This window comes from Lygodium microphyllum, chromosome 12, assembly GCF_053477565.2.
Source record: "Lygodium microphyllum isolate KBCC chromosome 12, Lygodium_microphyllum_v1.1.10, whole genome shotgun sequence".
Taxonomy (NCBI): Eukaryota; Viridiplantae; Streptophyta; class Polypodiopsida; order Schizaeales; family Lygodiaceae; genus Lygodium; species Lygodium microphyllum.
The window spans coordinates 6,993,597-7,012,643 of record NC_141146.1 but is presented as its reverse complement, the minus strand read 5'-3'; the positions used below and the strand labels follow the sequence as shown (position 1 = coordinate 7,012,643).

General features: G+C 39.7%; 2 protein-coding genes across 6 annotated transcripts; one reads left to right on the top strand and one right to left on the bottom strand.

Annotated features, from left to right (window-relative positions):
- The first annotated feature begins 4,114 nt into the window (after window positions 1-4,114).
- LOC148027425 (uncharacterized) lies at window positions 4,115-11,686 on the top strand. 5 transcript variants are annotated; one of them, XM_087689108.1, is made up of 4 exons: window positions 4,115-4,615; window positions 6,462-7,030; window positions 7,872-8,039; window positions 9,128-11,685. In XM_087689108.1, exons 2-4 carry the CDS (start codon window positions 6,488-6,490, stop codon window positions 11,195-11,197), a joined length of 2,781 nt encoding a protein of 926 aa, XP_087545234.1. In that variant the 5' UTR covers window positions 4,115-4,615; window positions 6,462-6,487; the 3' UTR covers window positions 11,198-11,685. The 5 variants fall into 5 exon arrangements, with proteins under 5 accessions (XP_087545234.1, XP_087545236.1, XP_087545237.1 ...); XM_087689110.1 differs by lacking the exon at window positions 4,115-4,615 and adding an exon at window positions 5,606-5,843; XM_087689111.1 differs by lacking the exon at window positions 4,115-4,615 and adding an exon at window positions 5,983-6,096 and having other exon boundaries at window positions 9,128-11,686.
- Window positions 11,687-12,591: 905 nt separating this feature from the next.
- Window positions 12,592-17,231, bottom strand: LOC148027424 (UDP-glucuronic acid decarboxylase 2-like). The gene is made up of 8 exons (XM_087689114.1): window positions 16,807-17,231; window positions 15,501-16,121; window positions 14,182-14,324; window positions 14,035-14,114; window positions 13,482-13,565; window positions 13,303-13,377; window positions 12,893-12,985; window positions 12,592-12,825 (listed from the first exon to the last, which is right to left on the bottom strand). The coding sequence occupies exons 2-8, from the start codon at window positions 16,118-16,120 to the stop codon at window positions 12,601-12,603; spliced, it is 1,320 nt and encodes a 439-aa protein (XP_087545240.1). The 5' UTR covers window position 16,121; window positions 16,807-17,231; the 3' UTR covers window positions 12,592-12,600.
- Between the last annotated feature and the right edge of the window lie 1,816 nt (window positions 17,232-19,047).

Genomic DNA, 19,047 nt, shown 5'->3' with positions numbered 1-19,047 from the left:
TCATCATCAAACTCTTATGTGCTAGTTTCCAATAAAAACATGACAACTAGACATTGTTTAACTTATAGATCCCTAAGACTTATTGGTGATGTATCCATAAAGGATGATTGGGCTTTGTGTGGAATTTTAAAATACTCTTTGTATTCTCTTAAGACTCTCTTGGATGTTATTATAGGTCACTAATAATGTTTGCTTAATTTTGTTTGAGATCAAGGATTAGATGCTTGGGTTTTTAAGGTAGAAGCCCATATTATCAAGGAAGAGATCTAAGTTATTGTATATCACCTTTCAACACAAATGAATGTTTGAGCAAGGATGGATTTAATAATAAATTGGTTGAACAAATATACAAAAGACTTGAAGACCACCCCACACATAGCCTATTGGAAGGAGGTATGGAGTATTGGTTGTATGCCTATAGAATGGAAGTTTGTAATCATGTCCCTTGCCAACGGTCCATACCTTGTTGAATCCAAGCCAATGGTGATCTATTTCTTTTAACAAGTCTATATTTAAAATCTTCATTGATGTCCTACTACCTGAGTAGTTTGCAACATCTTTTACCATAATATATTCATCATCATAAGGATGATTTTTTTGAGGTTCATAATATTAGATCAGGATATTCTTAGTGTACAAACTTGGAATGATCGTACAAAGCCTTTAAGTCATCATATGATGATGGTACAATAGGACATAAAGAGGACACATGAATGTGTTACTTGGTCATTACTTCTTTGTACATTGGGCTTTGCCCTCAAATGTGTCACATCATTCACACATTAGTAGTAATGGGGTAGCTCTAGCAATGTTTGATGGTGGTGGGGTACCCTAGATATGCAAAAATGGGCAAAATTGGGTAGCTTTGATTATGTTGAATGGCGGGGCCTTGAATCTCATTACACTGTAATGAGTGCTAGGGCATGAATCCCAATCTAATCCTTTATTTGATTATTCATTGTGTGCTTTCTTTACATGATGATTTGGTAAGAGGGCCAAGTCCTACATAATAGGGTGGACTTTGACTTATGATTCCTTCACATTTCCACATGCTTAGAAGTTATTTGATTTGGCTTGAGCGTTTATGTGTAGAAATTAGCTCCCATAAGTTGTACTAAAGTGGACTTAGAAAGTCCTAATGGCAAGAGCAACTGCTTAATGAGGGACCATCACTAGCTATTTGGGCTATCCAATAGGGGTTGATCTTGACTTGGAAAGTCTTCTATGTGAGAGATAATCATTTAATGCAAGGAACAATCACTATTGCTCTCTCCAATATCTACAAATCTCAAGGTTTCCCACTATCTGTTCACCGAAGGTTTATTGATATTGATTATTCTAGTGTCTTTCTTCAAACCATGGTTGAGTTTAAAAGCTCTTGGGAAATTTATGCAACCTAGTTGAATTCATAGAAGAAGTATATTAACTAGCCAAAGGCATGGGTTTCTCATTAGTATATGAAAGATTCCAAATGTTTGGGTATAGTTAGCTTACCAGATGAGTTAATTACACGTATTAACCTTTGTCTATGGCAGCTAGTTTCACGATTTTATGTTGTTCAACATTCTTGGGTATTTATTGCTAGAGCTTTAATCACATAGGTTGTATTTATTGATTACTAAACTCATCAACCACTTTGGTGGTGGGATAGGCTGTTGATAGTAAAAAAGTTTTTTTGTTTTGGATCATGGTATTGAAATGCAAAAAGGGAGCCCCAATGCATAGACAACCAACTAATTCATTGTTAGATGAGGTTTAAATGGTAATTTCTTGGATTATAGGTTGTCCACAATGTACTCTAGTTCACTTAAAAAATATGTCCACTTTGGGAGACATCCCATCCATAGATGCAACTAGAACTTGTGGTATGTGCACAAGTTCAAAAGACTCTAGAGTCCAAGGTCTTATTACAAAATCTACAAATGCTACTAATTGCATGCTAGTGCAAGATAAGCATTGGGTTAGCCATTGTATGTCCATGAAAATAGCACAAAGAATCATGAATATTTACTCTCTTACTTATGATCATCATTAAGTTTACAAGAGTTGTTTGGAGAATTGTGAAGCCCATTTATTCAATCATGAGAGAAGCCAAAGACATGGGTCTTCTATTGCCACATTAACATTCCTAAAAATTAGGTGGGGCTATCTTACAAGATGTGTGATTGCATATACTAGTGTCTATGTGTAGCCAAGTTTCCTGATTTGTGCATTGTTCAACATGCCTCAAGTATTATAGTCAAAACCTTTGATAGTATAGTGTGATGGGACATGGTTATTGGCAGCCAAAAAGTGACAATTTCACTATTTGTTATTATGTCATTGAGATATGAAACAAAAATCATGATGAGTGGATGTCTTTTCTAGATGATGTATTTGCAATCTCTAAGATTAGATATTGGATTCAAGGTGCTCTAGTTTGGTCGATACAATATGTCAACTTTGGAGACATCATACCTTTAAGTGCATTTAAGATCCATGGTATGGCGAGAAGTTCAAAGACTCCTAGGAACTTAGTCTACAAATGCTACTTGTTGCACGATAGTGTAAGATAAGCAATGGGACTAGCCACAACATGTCTGTTTTTGAAGATGCATAGATGATAATGGTGATTCTTTCTAGTTGATGCTATTAGTAGGGTCTACAAAAGGTATTGGAGACTTATGTAGCACATTTAGTGCAAGTAAAAGGAACCGGGTTTTTCTTATCATATAAACACCCACAAATGTTGGAATGGGGCTACCATACAAGATGTGTGATTGCATATATTGGCCTTTATGTGCAATTGAGTTTTATGATTTTTCTATTGATCAATATCCTTGGGTAGTTATGGGGAAATTTGTGATTTTGTAGGTTGTATTAATAAACCCATCTACCACCTAGGTGGTGGGATATGGTTATTGGTAGTGAAAAAATTTCAACCTTTTCATTTGGTATGGTGGTGTTGAGACATAAAATGGGAACCTTGATACATGAACAAGTAACTAATTTCTTACCATTGATCTATTAGCTTATTGATTGGCCATAAGGTGCTCTAGTCCCTAGATGCATCTGCACCCATGGCATGGCTAGAAATTCAAAGATGGATTTTATAGTCAACCATTCTATTGTAAGATAAGCATGTGTTATGGAAAAATAGAGAGGATTTGGAAAGTCAAATGCAAAGCACAATGGTAGAAGACCAATATCCCTTTTATGTTGAGGTCTTCTTATCATGGGGGGAAGGCTTCTTCTTAGAGATCAATTGAGAACTAAATATGTAGTGTATGAGATGTTTTCTCCCTTTACCTTTGAAGTCTAGTTCATTTATTGCTATTATTATCAATTTATTCACAAATCATGACGTGGCTAAAGCCTTCGTTCTTGCATCACCTTATTGGTATTGTCAAAAGGTAGGACATATGCACTTCATGTCCCTTGTTGGGCCAAAGTTGTTAATATTGATAAGGACCTCACCTTAGATCTTTACATGACGATATTTAGTTGGTTATGAGGTAAGCATTACCATTTATCCAGACTTTGGGTCCTCCTCCACGCGTGGTTTTCGCTTGAATTTTTTTGTTTCATGCTTGAATATCAAATGGAGTGGCTACAAATATTACTTTTACATGTAGAGATCTTACTTTGTCTTCTAATGGACCTCCTTTTCCATTCAAAGTTTGTACAAAAAATTTCCTTGATTTAAACTTACATAGTACTTAGTGCTTCCACATTTCAAAGTGGACAATGTATCCCTTAATTTTGCGGGTGATCAAATTAGGCAAGTGAGGTTTCTATAGAGATTTGTGTTACTTGTGGAGAATTATATCATATGGCTTTTGCACATGGACTATGATGTGTTCCTTCTGCATATCTTGCTAGTTATTTTTTATATTTGCACTGGAAACTCTACCATGTTTGTCCCATTCTTGGGTATAGTTAGCATAGCGGCACATAGTGTTTGAAGGTATGCATAAGTTGGTTAATTGTAGGCTGTGGTGAATCCCTCTAAAAGGACCCAAAGAGTGACCTTGAAAACTGAAGGCCAATTTGAAAGTATAGCAATAGGGAATTCCATTATCAGCCTTTGATAGTATAGTGATAGGGAATTCCATTATCAGCCTGCAAATTTGTACACTAGGCCTAGAGGGGGAGAGAGAGAGAGAGGCTGACAGTGCTACCTATATATGTAGGTAGGGAGAACAAAAATTATTGATAGTGCAAGGGAAAAACAAAAGATGCAAAAGGGTATGGATGGACAGCAGAGAGAACGAACAGTGAGAGGATCCAGTAGGAAAGAAAGAACGAAAGAATTGAGAGAGAGAGAGAGAGAGAGAGAGAGAGAGAGAGAGTGTGCGCTAACGAGAGGCTATTGAGAGAGAGAGAGAGAGAGAGAGATTTTGGTGGTGGTTGTGCCGTGGTGCTTGCAGATGATGAGTGGCTCTCAAAAGCGAGCTTTTGAAGGCCCAAATCGGCCGGATGTCTTCTGCACTCAGGAAATGGGGAGGCATGCGAAAATTGGGAATCGAAGAAGTCCCCCATCAAATCATCATATCTCCCCCTCCTCCTCCCTTGCCTGGGACGATGACCCCCCCCGCATCAGCACAGAACAAAAAAGGAAGCATTTTCCAGCCGGGTAAGTGGCAAATTTTCATTGCTCGCTCTCAATTCCCTAAATAATTGTGCTCGATGGTTGCTTTCACAATCTCTGTAATGTTATGGTTGTGTACTTCACTTTTGGTAGAAGGAATTGTTTGAGAGAAATCACTGTATCCACACTCGTCCAGCATGTAGCATGCAAATGTTGCACCATTAAGCACATGGAACCTTTTTGTTTTCCCACTGTTGCAATTATCAGATTTTGTGCATTATCTCATGTGAGCATCTTTCTAGTGTGCATGCATGATCTAGGTGAGAAGCCATGACATTTCATGGGTTTTTTTCCTTTTTTTTTCCCGGCTTGTTTCTGACGATAATTTATGTGTCCACACATGGGCTGCATTACATTCACACGATGCATTCACCTCCTTGGCATGATTTATGTGTCCACACGTGGGCTACATTGCCTCCTGCACACAATCTCTTTGGCATGTCCGTTCGTGCCATTTGCTTACTCAACTGTCTGACAACCAAGTGTGTGTTCCAGGATTTCATATGAATGCTGTTCTATTGGCAATTCATAGAGTTAAGAAGTATCGAAAAGAGTAGTGTATTCTCAATTAGCTTTATGATATTCTTGACATCTCCCAGTAATGCATTTTCTACAGGGTTTGTTGGACTTGTTTGGTATTATCGTTAGCTTTATGATATTCTTGACATCTTGTTCGGTATTATCGTTAGAGATACACACCATACACAAATGGTTCAGGATTGCTTTATAAATGCAAGTTTATGCTAAATCGTTCGACTAGGATTCATGGCCTCCCTTGTACGACTCTGCCTCCTCCTCATGGCTTGGCTCAATGATATGCAGCACAAAGTACTCGTGTCTCATCTAGTGTACCCTTTTATCACCTTTCTTCTGGGTCCATCCCTCCCACCTTATGCACTGAGGTTTTATCCATCAGAATAACTTTTTGCTAATAAGCACCATTGCTTATAAATGCAGCACCTTCCCCAGGCAGCGACATCACCAAGTGCTTTGGGTGATATTATTGTCTAGCCTTCTGCTTTTAGCTGTCTCCAGCAGTCAGATTTATCATTTAAATTCCTTCCCTCCTATTGATATTTAAGGAGGGGTTGCAGTTGCTCCCAAAAGAAGCTTTTCGGTCAGCACATTTATACATAATCGTATAGAGCTGCCATAAGCCTCTTTACACTAGCAATCCTTGCCATTCTGCATCAGACTACATATTGATTAACAGGTACAAAGGCTTTTTTACAATTTTGGTGAATTTGTTCAGTCATACTTATGCCCCCTTAAGCCCCCATTTGAAATCGGAAATCGGTTTCTTGTTGGGGGGCAGATAAAAGTCCTCTGAGGTTTTCTTCAATGGCAAGAAACTCGCACTAGTTTTTTAATAGGTTGATCTAAAGCAAAAGCAATACTTGTGTTCCAACAAACCTTCAGCATGGTTCATGCATGTTGACTTGTGCGTGCCTTGCTTGTGTCTCAATGTAAGTTTAGTGATAACTCTTTACTTTTTTCAATACTAGACGACACGTAGGTCTTTCCTCCTTTAGTAGACTGCGAACATGTTTCTTGCTCTATTCAGTAGTTTTAAATACCTGTTTACAATGGGGAAATTGATCTCCTTTTAAAATTCGTTTCCTCACACACACCACCTGGCTGCTGTGGAAGACTCAAAACTCAAACATTATAAAGAAGTCTAGTTTTAGTTTGTTGTAGAGAATCACGTGATGAATGAATGCCCTATGTTATGAGGACGTTCAATTTGCATGGTTGGGGAAGTGTAAATTGTAGCTGTACTTAGCAGGTAGCTCTACTTCATTTGTTAAAAGTTGCTTATGATGATATGCAGGTTTCCAGCCTCCAGGTTAAGCAGAAATGCTGTTCAAGCTGAAGCAATCCATGCATGAAGATATATTCTGGCGTACGAGGCTAAATGCTGCCTTCAGGACAGCATGCGGCTGCTTTATGGCTGGTCTGGTTTTGCAGCTTGGTAACATGCATGTGCAGTGGACAACTTTTCCAATATTTGCATATGTGATGGCAGTTACGGTTGTTGGTGAATCCACTTTTGGGCAGGCACTTCAGGATACGGCAGGAGTGCTTGTGGGCACCATTCAAGGACTAGGCATGGGGATGTTAGTCTTGCAGCTGCTTGGTCCTGCAAACCTAACTTTGGGAATTTCCATTCTTTGCATCTCTTTAAGCTCATTCATTATTGTCTACCCTCGAAGTACACTCGTGATATCAAAGCGTGTTGCTCTTGCACATAGTGCAATTCTTTATGTCACGGCATCCATCAAGAAAGGTGATATGGAAACAGTATATTTCCCACTCAAGCTGGCAGGGACAACAATGGTTGGAGCTATTTGTGGATTGCTTGCAGTTCTCTTGCCATTTCCACATCTTGCAATGTTCCAGGTTAGTGGAAGAACCTTCCTTTGTTGGCTAAAAAGGCTGTGTTTTTATTCTCTTCCATCAATTTGCTTATTTCAAACCCAAGCACGTATCTGTTTCCAAATTACTTGCCATGTCCACAGCTTGCAATGTTCCAGGTTAGTCACTGAACTCTCTTTCTTTGGCTGAAATGCTTTGTTTCTCTTTGCTTTCATTTTTTTGTTTCACAAACCCGTTGTCACAAACCCGACAACTTCATTGTTTGTTGCAAATTCAACCACCTCCTTGGTTTAAAATTCCAATCACCTTCTTGTCCATTTTAAACCCAAATCAACACCACTTTCATTTAGTTTTGTTGTTTATGGCATTCACATCATCTGAGTATTGCCAGAATAATGCTGAATTGATCCATAGTCACAAGTGATGCAAAACAGGATGGGAATGTGGAGGAATTGCTGTCACCTGTGACTATATAGTCATATGGAATGGGATGTGGGACAGAAAGAAGCTACCATACCCACAATCCTTGAGCTCAAAAATGACGGTCACTTGTGACAATGAATTGATCACTTTGCCATGATTAATAATCCTGAGTTGCTCTCATGCACATGCTCCTTTACTGTGATTTTCCCCACCAAAAAGGGGACACTGTCATGCCAATTTTACTTTTGTGTTCTCTTCATTTATTTGCACTGCAGTGCATAATTATTAGGAAAGCTACGACTTTGGATTCAGCTTGTTTTCCCATTTGTATTGAAGTTTCCGTGTTTAATATTTGAGACCTGTTCATGTTCTTATGTGACTTCAGGCCAGTGAGTTGAAATTCACATTGTTCGACTGATTCAAAGTTCTGCTGCTTAAACAGGTCCAATCACAAGTAAAATTGTCAGCTCGTATTGTGTCAGAAAGGCTGAGAATATTGGTTGATGCATTTTGTGTCAACAACATCGTCAAAGGGACATCTCTGAATCTGCAAGCTAAATCACTAGCAAAGATAGGTTCAAAAATTGATGCCAAAATCATTGCTAAAGAGGTATTTTTGGTTAAATTCATGCTAGCTAGTGTTGATTTGGATGTATAGTGTAATCTTGACAGCAAGCCCAGAGTTCATACTCAAAAGTCCTCGTCTTGTTGCTGATAATACTTCACTGTTCTATATTGCACATACCTGGAGTTTAACAGTCATCCTTTGGAGTATTTAATCACCTTGACATTGTCAGGATTTCTTATCTGATGACATGTGATCACATATATTGCAAGTTGAAACTTGTCAGATCATAAGAGTTCAGTTGAACTGTACCTGCAAGTTGCCAGTGGCCACTTGTATGTGTAGGGGCTTTGCAAACATAGCATCAGATAGAAGTCTGCATGATTATCTTGTCAGAAGATTCAGGTTATCAAGATCGTCTGCAAATGAGTGGGTTTCACACTATCTGTTGGTACTGATTGGGCTTATCTGGAACCCAAGTATGGGAATCGATTCACTTGGTTGTCAAATTGCATCATACAAGATTAATGAGTTCAATAATAATTAGAATGCCATTGAGAACTTGATTGAATACTGGTTTTAAGTTTGCTTTATAGCACAAAGAACTGCTAAGGCTTTGGAGGTCTAAATCAGTTTGCACTTGTTGTGACTAGGACGAGGATTGAACCGGGTTTGAAAACCATCCAAAAAGAGTCTTACATGCCATTAGCTGTTTTGGGTAAAGCAGTTAGACAAGCCAATAAATAAGGCAGTAAATCAAGTCGGCCCAAACAGCTGTTGAAGCTTTGGCTTTGCCGGGCAATTCAAAACAGCCCACTATTTGCCAGCTACCCATGAGTTAGGTGCCACCCAGCTCTCACCTTTAGTTAAATATTTAGATAGGACAAGGGACATCTCTATGCCGTCCATACCACCATGCATTATAAAGTGATAGACTCATGCACTTGCAGGAGAATCTGTTTGTCTAATTTTTGTTGGACATCTCTTTGCATGTGCCATAATAGCTGTTGCTTTAATAGTGCTCAAATGTGTGGGGCTTTCATTTTGCAAAATCAGGGAGCTGTGCTTTTGTAATGCTTGAAGTGACAGCTTTACACAAAACTCTATCCATTTTGTCTATCTGCCTTTTGCAGAATGGCATAGGATGGGAACTACCAGGGTTTTCTGAGGGCTCAGAAAACCTCAAACATGTTATCAAGGGTCTGACTATACTGAACAAAAGTTTACTTGGAATGGATCTGGCTCTGCTTGCAGAGCTTGGTCTACCTTCGGAGAAGCTGCTTCATGGTATGCTGAAGGACTGCCTGATATATTTGACTGATTGGGCTTGCTTAGCTTTGAAGCATGCTAGTGCAGACAAGAAAAGGTTTTCTTGCTACATTCAACTCATAATAGATGAAGGAACTGAGGCTTTGTCGTCATTCAATGAAGAGCTCAGTAGGGCTCGGCAAAAGCTTGCTGCAATGGCAACTGTTGATATAGGAGAAAGGATGAATGCCAATCTTGGAGACTTTATGAGCACAGGCCAATCAGTTGATGATCTAGAAAGTGTTGATGAAGGCAAACTAAGCTTGCACTCTCTAAATGCAGCATTTTTTTTCCTTTTCAACTTGAAGGGGTTTGTGGAAGAGACCCGAGAGATACTTTCAAGGTCTGCTATGCAGCATCAGCTTAGCCCTGATCCCCTTAAAGTCTCTTTTTGGCCAATGTGCAATACTATTAAAGTGCTTGTTGACAAAGGAACTGAAGGTTTCACTAAATGTGAGCCTGCTGTATGTAAAATTTGCAAATACTGCAACAAGGCATTGACCCTTTCACAATGTCAGGAAAAGGAACAGGATACCAGCAATGCGAAATCCACACTGCCTTGGCATAGGATACGACACTTGGATCTGAGTGTCAATTTAAATTACGAACAATTAAGGACAGCATTCAAAATGTCATTAGCAATGGCTATTGGGGCGTTCTTAGGTTCATGGTTTGATAGACATAAAGGTTACTGGGCTGACATTACCCTAGGCCTTGGATTTACTGGAGTTTCAAAAGGTGGATCCTTCAAGGTTGCAAATCTACGTGCTCAAGGAACTGTAGCTGGATCAATATATGGGTTACTTGTGGTGTTAGCAACCAAGGACTTTCCTTTTCTCAGATTGGTTGCTTTGATACCATGGGTAGTCCTTACAAGTTTTCTGAGACAGAGCAAGATATATGAATATGCTGGTGCAGTTTCTGCTTTTACTGGTGCCATTGTTATACTTGCTCGGACAAATAAGGATTCCACAGATGAAGCCTTTACTGTGGTCCGTATTGTGGAAGCATTTCTAGGCATGGCTAGCTTCATAATTGTTGAGCTGCTTATCTTGCCAAGTAGGGCTGCACCCATTGTTAAGGGAGAGTTAAAATGTGCCCTTGGTAAACTGAAAGATTTTACTGGGAATGCATTATCAGTATATTCAAGCTCTGCCTGCCAACATTGCAGCAAAGTATCTGTTTCTGATCTTAAAGTCAAAGAAAAGTCTCTGAGGAGTCTCTTTTCACGGTTGAATAAGTTGATTAAAGCAGCAGCAGAGGAGCCACAGCTCTGGTTTACAGCCTTTCCTACAAATGTGTATACCAAGCTCACAGATGTAATAACACAGATGATTGATTTATTGCACTTCAGTCTATGCTCCTTTGAGGCTATCTTGAAGACGTGTGATACTGGACATGTGCCAGTTGATGTGCTGGAACAGTCATTTGCATCTTCCATTAAGATTGTGGAGAGAAAGGTCATGCCAATGTTCGAGTTTCTGGAGGCAGCCATTCAAGTCAGCATCAATGGAGGAGCATCTAATATAAATGCAAAAAAGGCAGCTCAAAAGACAATGATAGGGGTTCAAAGATTGCATGCTGCAGGTGAGAAGGTGAACTCAGAAGTTGCATCTAGAAGATCAAATGATTTTCAAGAAGAGTTTGAGAAGAGCTTTTATGTTGTTGTAGATGAGCTTCTGCAGCATTATGGCTGTTCTCCAGGAGATCCACATCTGAACAACTCCTTTCTGCTTTCACTAGGTGCCTTGGCCTTCAGTTTGGAAGGCCTTATGCAAGAATCATCTAAGCTCGAGAAAACTATTCATGAACTCTTGCAATTAGAGAGTCCCTGGAGTCTTATTGATCTTTGGGATTCTTCCAATCTGCCAGCTATGTATAAAGAGAGAGAATAAAAATTTTACAATTTGTAAGCCATGGAGTCTTATTGATCATTGGGACTTTTCCAAGCTTCCCATCTATGTCTAACGTGCCATAGTGTTCATTGGGCCATTTCTTGGCAAGGAATATTAAGAGAGATTGATGCATTTTGTTTTTTGTCTATCTTCCAATGATCTTGTATCATTAAATCCAAATATGCTTATGTTCACTTATTCACGTCGTTTTTAGTTGACCTAGCTCACTGTCCTGACTTCTGAGCCCTTTGTGATTTGCCAAGTTCTATATGGAGGTTGCCGAAGGTAGTTCAATAAAAAGTGATAAAACATATGCTGTTGGGATTTCCTGATAAGACACTGTACCAAACACAAGGCAAACAATCACAGGCTAAGTATGTTCCAAGAGGGCAGTGCCTGTGTTGATTGTCATTGCAGGCCTTTTGTCCATTCAAAAGGGTGTAAGATTTTAGTGTAGGGCGCCATGTAGGCTGTTATATTTTGAGAAGCACCATGATGTGTTTGTTTTATGCAGATATGCAGAAACAAGCATTCAAACATCTTTAAATTATCACATTTCACTGATCCATATGCAACATTATTACATCATGTAGAGTGTTACACGTGGCTGGTTTTTGCTACTAATTACCTGAAAGTTTCAATGGATCAATGGTGCTTAAGTTTGGAATAAAACTGAAGCTGGACTACAGGATTGGGAACTTCTTTGTTGCTTAGACTTGTTTACATATTTGCAAACAGTATCTATGTACTGTGTTGACATTATGAAGAGTGCTTACATGTGAGTATGTATGTGTAGACATTATGAAGAGTGCTTACATGTTTATAACCGATAAAGCCTTTCCCTTAACAATGTTTAAATATGGTGGGAATCAGTGCCTTTAGGTGAATGAACTGGGAAATGCTCCATATGCTTGTCGATACCTAGTTACTTTGAAGTAGATTTCACTCATTTTCAGCACCACTTTTCAACCTTATAACATCATATGAACGTGAGTCAAGAGGGAACATCCTTGAGCAGAAAATTGCTTTGTTTGTAGAAGTGAATATAGATGTAAAAGTATGTGTTAAGACATATAGCAATCAGAGTGGTTGCCATTCAGCAACGTCAAATATTTGGGATTCTTATATGCAGATTACGTGATACACGATAAGTCAAAGTTATTACTCTTGTAGATGTAGGGTTTGTTTGTTTGCTTCCCTTCTTTTTGGGGGGGGGTTTGGGGGGGTTTTGGGGAAAGAGAGAGGAGAGAGAGCAAGCCTTGAAGACAGATGCTTGAAAAAAGATCTGTCCTCAACCCACTTTGCCAGAACGCAGATTCTTTCTTTGAAGCAGGATTAGGTGATCTAATTGAATAGGTAGGCATCAGGTCTTTCAGTTGCAGTTCTGGAGTGATGGAAACAATTCAAACTGTCTCCTCATTCATTAGTCTTCCCCGGCTGTCATCACCAAAAATCCTGCGTTGGAAATCATCCACCATCATAGGAAGCCCTTTCCGCAAGGGTATTTTGGGTTCCCATCCCAACAGATTCTTTGCCTTGCTGATGTCAGGCTTCCTCATATGTGGATCATCCTCAGTGTTCTTCCTGTACACAACCCGAGCCTTGGGATCGATGACCTCTTTCACCACCTGGCATTGAACCCTTATGTTACATTTTATTCCTAACCAAATCATCCAAATGCACATGACTTCCCACCTCAGCAAGCTCCAACATGGTGAACTCTCCAGGGTTTCCCAGGTTGAATGGTCCAACATGTTCGCCCTCCATTAGTTTCATCAGGCCATTTACCTAAAACAAAGAGATAACATATGCCTACTTGAAAAAGGTTTAAGGAATCATGCAAGAAGATACAACTGTAGTGTCCAAAGATTGTATCTTGTGCAAATAAGTAACTTGAACAAGAGTACTCTAGCCAAGTCCAGTTGAAGGAGTGCACATGGACAGTAATGCTAATTTGTTCGGGGCACACTTTTCAATGGTACATGATATTAGTGTGGTTACTTGTAAACACAAGTAAGTTCTTTAGGGGAGGCATTTCACAACATCAGAACCTCATGCATCAATAATGAACAAAAGCAAATTCGAAAAAAGGAAAGGAAACTTACAAGATCGGCAACAAACTGGAAACTTCTGGTCTGTTTGCCATCCCCATAGACAGTCAGAGGCTCCTTCCGCAAGGCCTACCATGTCATGGGAGTGTTATATGTCATGATAGTTATAACACCATCAAGCTGGTTCACAGAGATGTTGTCTCACATAGTAGGCTGTATCCTGATGCAGTTACCTGGGCAACAAAATTACTGACAACACGCCCATCATCAATACACATTCGAGGGCCATAGGTGTTGAAAATACGCGCGATTCGAACCTGTCAACACAGATGTTTTATGTTAAACCAATTGATTTAACATGAAAACATTATCTGATTAATTAACTGCTCTGTGACAGCCAAACAAGCCACATGTTGATCTTTTAGCCTTCATTGGTCAGTAAACTACGAGGACCTGTCAGTTAATAAGCCTGACAGATATTATGAATGCTCTGATAACTGGCATTATGTTCTGCTACTTTCAAGCAGATCAACTTCTAACACTAGCTAAAAGCTCAAAAGTTATCCCCACAATGAATGGATAATCACTGGTTATCATGCTGTTTTGTACCCCTACATTTGAGTAAATTTACATCTAGTTGGCGAAGAGCAGGATGGAGCAATCAACTCATGGTACTGACTAGAACTTCAGACTTATTTGCAATAGAAGGCTATATCAACACTTCCTACTCACTACAATTTTAGAACTACGTGCACTTTTGTTGATCCATCAAGGAGGTTATCTGACCTCAACATTTGCACCCCTGTGATAGTCCATTGTAAGAGTCTCTGCTGTTCGTTTTCCTTCGTCATAGCAACTACGCACACCTGTTTCAGCATGGATAATCAAAGATACACCATAAACTTTATTTACGATATACACAAACAGCTATACCTATGGGGTTGACGTTGCCCCAATAAGTCTCCTTTTGTGGGTGCTCCAGAGGATCTCCATATACTTCACTTGTACTGGTAAGCAGGAACCGAGCACCTACTCTTTTAGCGAGTCCAAGCATATTCAATGTCCCAACGACATTTGTTTTGTAGGTGGGAGTCAAGGATTGTAAGATGAGTAAGAAGAAACCAAAGAACCTAAGTGTAGACATGCAACACTGCCCCTATCACAATCGCCAGCAACACTGCCCCTATCAAAATTGCCCCCATGGATGGGTTGATAAAAAATCAGGACGGTTGTATGAAGGGGCAGATTATACATTTGTGACATCATCTAGATTTATCATGTTACAATGCTACAATGTCGGTGTTCACTAAAAAGAAATGTTCAATGTCGAGAGAATTGTAAAAATAATCGTAAGAAAACCTAGCTTTTGGAGAGGTCTTAAATTTGATGAATGAGACCAGTTTAGTTATTTGCTGTAAGTAGAGATCGGCCACAATGAGGCCAAGTCCCTGCCTCTTGCTGAGGAAGACATATGAAACGTCACCGGATTAGTGTTGGAATGTTTGAATTAAACAGAGAAAGAGCTCAACATTTCTTGCTATTCATAATTTGGATATCTTTTATTTAAAGGTACATTTATGAATAGGAACTCTGGACACACCCAAAGTAACATACTGCTGAGGTCAGGCCAGTATCCAGGACAAAGTGACTGGGGGATTTGAGACTCAAAATTGCTGAAGGAAATTGCAGTGAGCAAGGCCTGTTTGATGGAAAGTAAGGTAAGATGTTACTTTAATACACTTGGGCCATATCTTTACACATTAGAAGGTGCATGAGGCTGCAACTCCAACCATGATTGTGTGGGATGACACGTTACTTTACAATGCAATAACCTGTGTTTCTCTCAGTTGGATGTGTTCACAAATATGTCCTGCATCAAAGGAAAATGGGTGGGCTCAAACCTCTTTCATAAGATCAGGATGATATAGAGTGTATTTAAGGTGCTTGCAGCCTTGCATCTTGTCCCCAACCAGCAATAGAGATATCTGCACTTCAGGAAGTCTATTCTCCAGCAAAATAAATGCTACTTTAAATCAGTACAGTGCCTATGGGGTCAACTAGGCTACATGTCTTGGTGTACCATTTTAATTCTAAATTTGCACACGAACTGTCCTAACTACAAAACTTTGCCAATGAAAGCTGAAAAGAACCATTTAGCCTTGCTCAAAAACACATCATCATGGAACAGTGCCATAAACCAAGTGACAGCAAACTAGATAATACATATTAACTGCAACTGGTAACTTGAAAAGGATATAATAGTCTTTACAGGATTGTGCTTGTAATGGACAGGTGATGCAGGGCATGCAAGATGGTAAATCTGGTCCACTTCCAGAAGCAATGGCTCAACAACATCGTGACGGATCAGTTCAAACTGTGGGTTGCTGAAGTGATGCATGACATTCTCCTTGCGCCCTGTAAAGAAATTGTCCATCACAATCACACTGTCCCCTCGTTCCATCAGCCTATCCACCAGGTGGCTGCCAACAAATCCTGCACCCCCTGTGACCAGGACACGCAGAGGCTTGCGCTTGAGCCCAAGTGGTATTTTAGCACCTGGGCTAATCAAGCTGCGCATCAGCATCTTGCTGGAGCCATAGTTCCTGTTCTCTGTTGGCAATCGATGCACAGAGGGGTGCAGATGGGAGGAATGGATGCTGTTCTCCATATGAAGGAATCTGGGATGCACAAGGAAGATGCTGGAGGCAATAAGCATGCCAACAATGATGAAAAGAAGGCGTTGCTCTTTTAACAGGTAACCCAGTGCTGTCCTTGTCCATGACCATGGCTTGATCATACTACTGGGCTTGGAACTGTAAGGCTCCCCTGATGCTTTCTCAGGCCTTCTGTGGCTCAAATTTGTGTTTTGCATCCTGATGTTTATAGGTTTGTGTTGCCAAGAGATAAAACAGCCTAGTCAGGATTTCAAATTTGCACCTTGAACACATAACAAATCCTTTAGCACATAGTACAAAAATGGCAGAACCTCAAATTCTGCATCTTAAAGTCTCTGTAAAAGTCACACGGAAGAATCAAACTGTATTCACAGGGAACCACACAGTGCGATTTCAATGAACTCAACAACAAGCAGAGAAGCAAATCTGGTGGAAAATACTGTAAAAGAGACTAAACTTCGACCCACAGCCGGATCGATGACAGATAGAACAAATTGGTGAAGAAACAAGAGCGGGAAGCAAGAATGATACAAGCAGATATAGATGGACAAATAGAAGAATGGACGGCAAGAGTGCTCAGAGCAGCAATTGATTGACAAGAAGAATAAATTGTCAAAACGATCAAACAATTCAAATGGAAAGCAAGAATGTAATTCCGAGCCGCAGAAATTCATTGATTCAATTGCAGAGCAGAAATGGTATCAAAGTAATATAGCGTCCAGAAAAGAACCAAAACTACCATCAATTTGACAGAATTCAATGGTCTAATTTGAGCGTCCAGAAGAAGAACCAAAAATACTATCAATTTGACATAATTTAATGATCTAATTTGATATAATTCATTGATCGGAACACACTCTGCAAGAAAAGGCAAATGTCTTACCTGACTTAATTATGGTAGGCCTCAAATTATGACAAACAGATTGCAGTAGCTAACGTTCCTTCTAAGCCGAGCGAATCTGACGCTTCTTCTACCTGCACTGAATAATAATGGGGCTGGTGCTCTCACTACTGCATAAGCGAGAGGGACGGGGGGTCAAAAGATGGTCGTATGGGGTCAGTACCGGACCAACCCACGTTTGAAAAACCAGAGGGGGAGGCAGTGCGGGTGATGGGTGGGAGCTGTCGAGATGCAAGCTGCAGAGATTCGGCTTTAATTTAGCGACAGGGTAGTCGTAACAGAGACAGGGGCACAGAGAGAGAGAGAGAGAGAGAGAGAGAGAGAGAGAGAGAGAGGTGTGTGAGAGTGTGTCGTGGGTGGTAGCGAACGTGCAGCTGCCATCCCACGTTGCAAAACCAAACTTGCCCCCCTTCCTTGCTTTTGAGGTAAAATACTGTACTAAAGAAGGAGAAAGCCCTCCCACTTTCAATCCTAGAAAGCCTCGAAATCCTCCAAATTGGGAACAATAAACTACCATGTCCACTGTCTCTCTTCATGAAAAACCGAGATTTGATGCCAAACTGATTGTCACAACTTACATTTGGTAAAAGCTTTGGGAGATTTCGAGAGAACAAGGTTTCTCAATTTCAAATTCTTGGGTCATTTTAGTTACAATATGATGAAAAACCTTATTAAATTTGGGGGAGCATTGGTAAGATTATCTAGGTCGAAGGTTTTCTTGTAGACTATTAGCTTCGAAAAATGTGTTCTGTGCAACATTGAATCTTGTGCTTGAGATGTACATCACATAATTTCCCACATACACATCCCCCCCACACCATGAGAGCTTCTACAAGGGACCTACCATGTATCTAGCATCTTCAAAAGGGGGTTACACGCACTCTCTTGTCCCCGTTTCTTGTCAAAAAACAATCTAAATATTTGTCCCTGTTGTCAAAAAACAATCTAAATATTTGTTGGCTCTTCATTTCTCAAAACTCCAAGAACTTCGGCAACACCATAATCTTTTGCAAGGAAGCTACAACATATCTATTAAGTTGTAGCGGGGAACAATGATTGTAGGGCATGTGCAAGCTTGTCCCTCTCCCTCTTTTGTATGACACTAGTTATGGGGTTGGATCCTTGTAGGAAAATCATGATAATGACGCTACTACTTGGAAATAACAGAGTTCCCCATAAGGGAGTGCACTTGAAATTTATTGCAACATGCTATGCATGGGATGGCTCTCTTGGAGGTAGCTCATGATGTTGAGAATATGACATGGGAGATTACATTGTTTACCAACAATGGATGCTCAAATATCAGTATGATGTATGGTTTGTTTGATTCGCCTTGTAAAATCAGGCGAATGGCTAGTAGTTTTTCTAATTTTTTTCTCTAGCCATGATTCTTACGATGATGTCTTTAAGAAATATGGTGATATCTTCTTTAATGTCATCCTCCAAATAGTAGATTGCATTGTGCACACAATAGAACGTAATGTTGATAGTCCATTTGAGTTTATATGCTAGTGGCCTTACCTCTTTTTGACAATCTCTTCTATCTTTTACCTCCCCTAGATGCTTTGGACTTGTCATGTTCCTTCTTTCTCATTTCCTCTCTTTTTAGGTTCTACTTGTTTCTTCTCTACCTATTTCTTATGTGGATTGTTTTTATGCTTTGTTCTTTTCTATGCTCTCTGTTCTAAAGAGACTTGGGCTTTGTGTGGCTAGTGAGGGAGCATATAGATCAATGATGGAATGTTTGATCGTATGTGTCAGTGCACTACCAAAGCTAAATATAATGACTTTTCAGGTGTTTGTATCCTTTCTTTTTTGTGGAGAGAAACTCTTTGAGTCTAAAATAAGCATTTGCAGCTTGGAAGCTAGCTCATGGATTGTCTCAACTAGTAACAATAACTATGGATATGGGTATTGTGTCTCATACAAAAAACATAATGTGGATGTTAAAAATATTTTGAGAAGTCTAAATTCAAGGAAGGTTGAAGCAAAATCAAAAGAACAAGTGCGAGACATTATTTTTGGAAGGATGTTAGTTTTTGAAGCTTCAATATATTATGTTTGGGCACTTGTATTATTTTTGTACTTCATGGATATCACATTATTATGAATGTATTATTTGTGAGAGATGGGTGGCTCACTCCCATACACATTGTGTTTATTACCTGTACTTGTATTTGTCGCACTTGCAATTATTGCATGGGTTGCGCACATGGTAATGAA

Bases quoted from the DNA above. Each gene is read 5' to 3' on its own strand.
- LOC148027425 (XM_087689111.1), top strand. From the start codon at position 6,488: ATGCTGTTCAAGCTGAAGCAATCCATGCATGAAGATATATTCTGGCGT. The intron at 7,031-7,871 runs GTTAGTGGAAGA...CTGCTTAAACAG, and splicing joins CACATCTTGCAATGTTCCAG to GTCCAATCACAAGTAAAATT. The intron at 8,040-9,127 runs GTATTTTTGGTT...TGCCTTTTGCAG, and splicing joins CCAAAATCATTGCTAAAGAG to AATGGCATAGGATGGGAACT.
- LOC148027424 (XM_087689114.1), bottom strand. From the start codon at position 16,120: ATGCAAAACACAAATTTGAGCCACAGAAGGCCTGAGAAAGCATCAGGG. The intron at 13,566-14,034 runs GTCAGATAACCT...CTGTGTTGACAG, and splicing joins ACAGGGGTGCAAATGTTGAG to GTTCGAATCGCGCGTATTTT. The intron at 12,826-12,892 runs GTGGGAAGTCAT...GTTCAATGCCAG, and splicing joins CCATGTTGGAGCTTGCTGAG to GTGGTGAAAGAGGTCATCGA.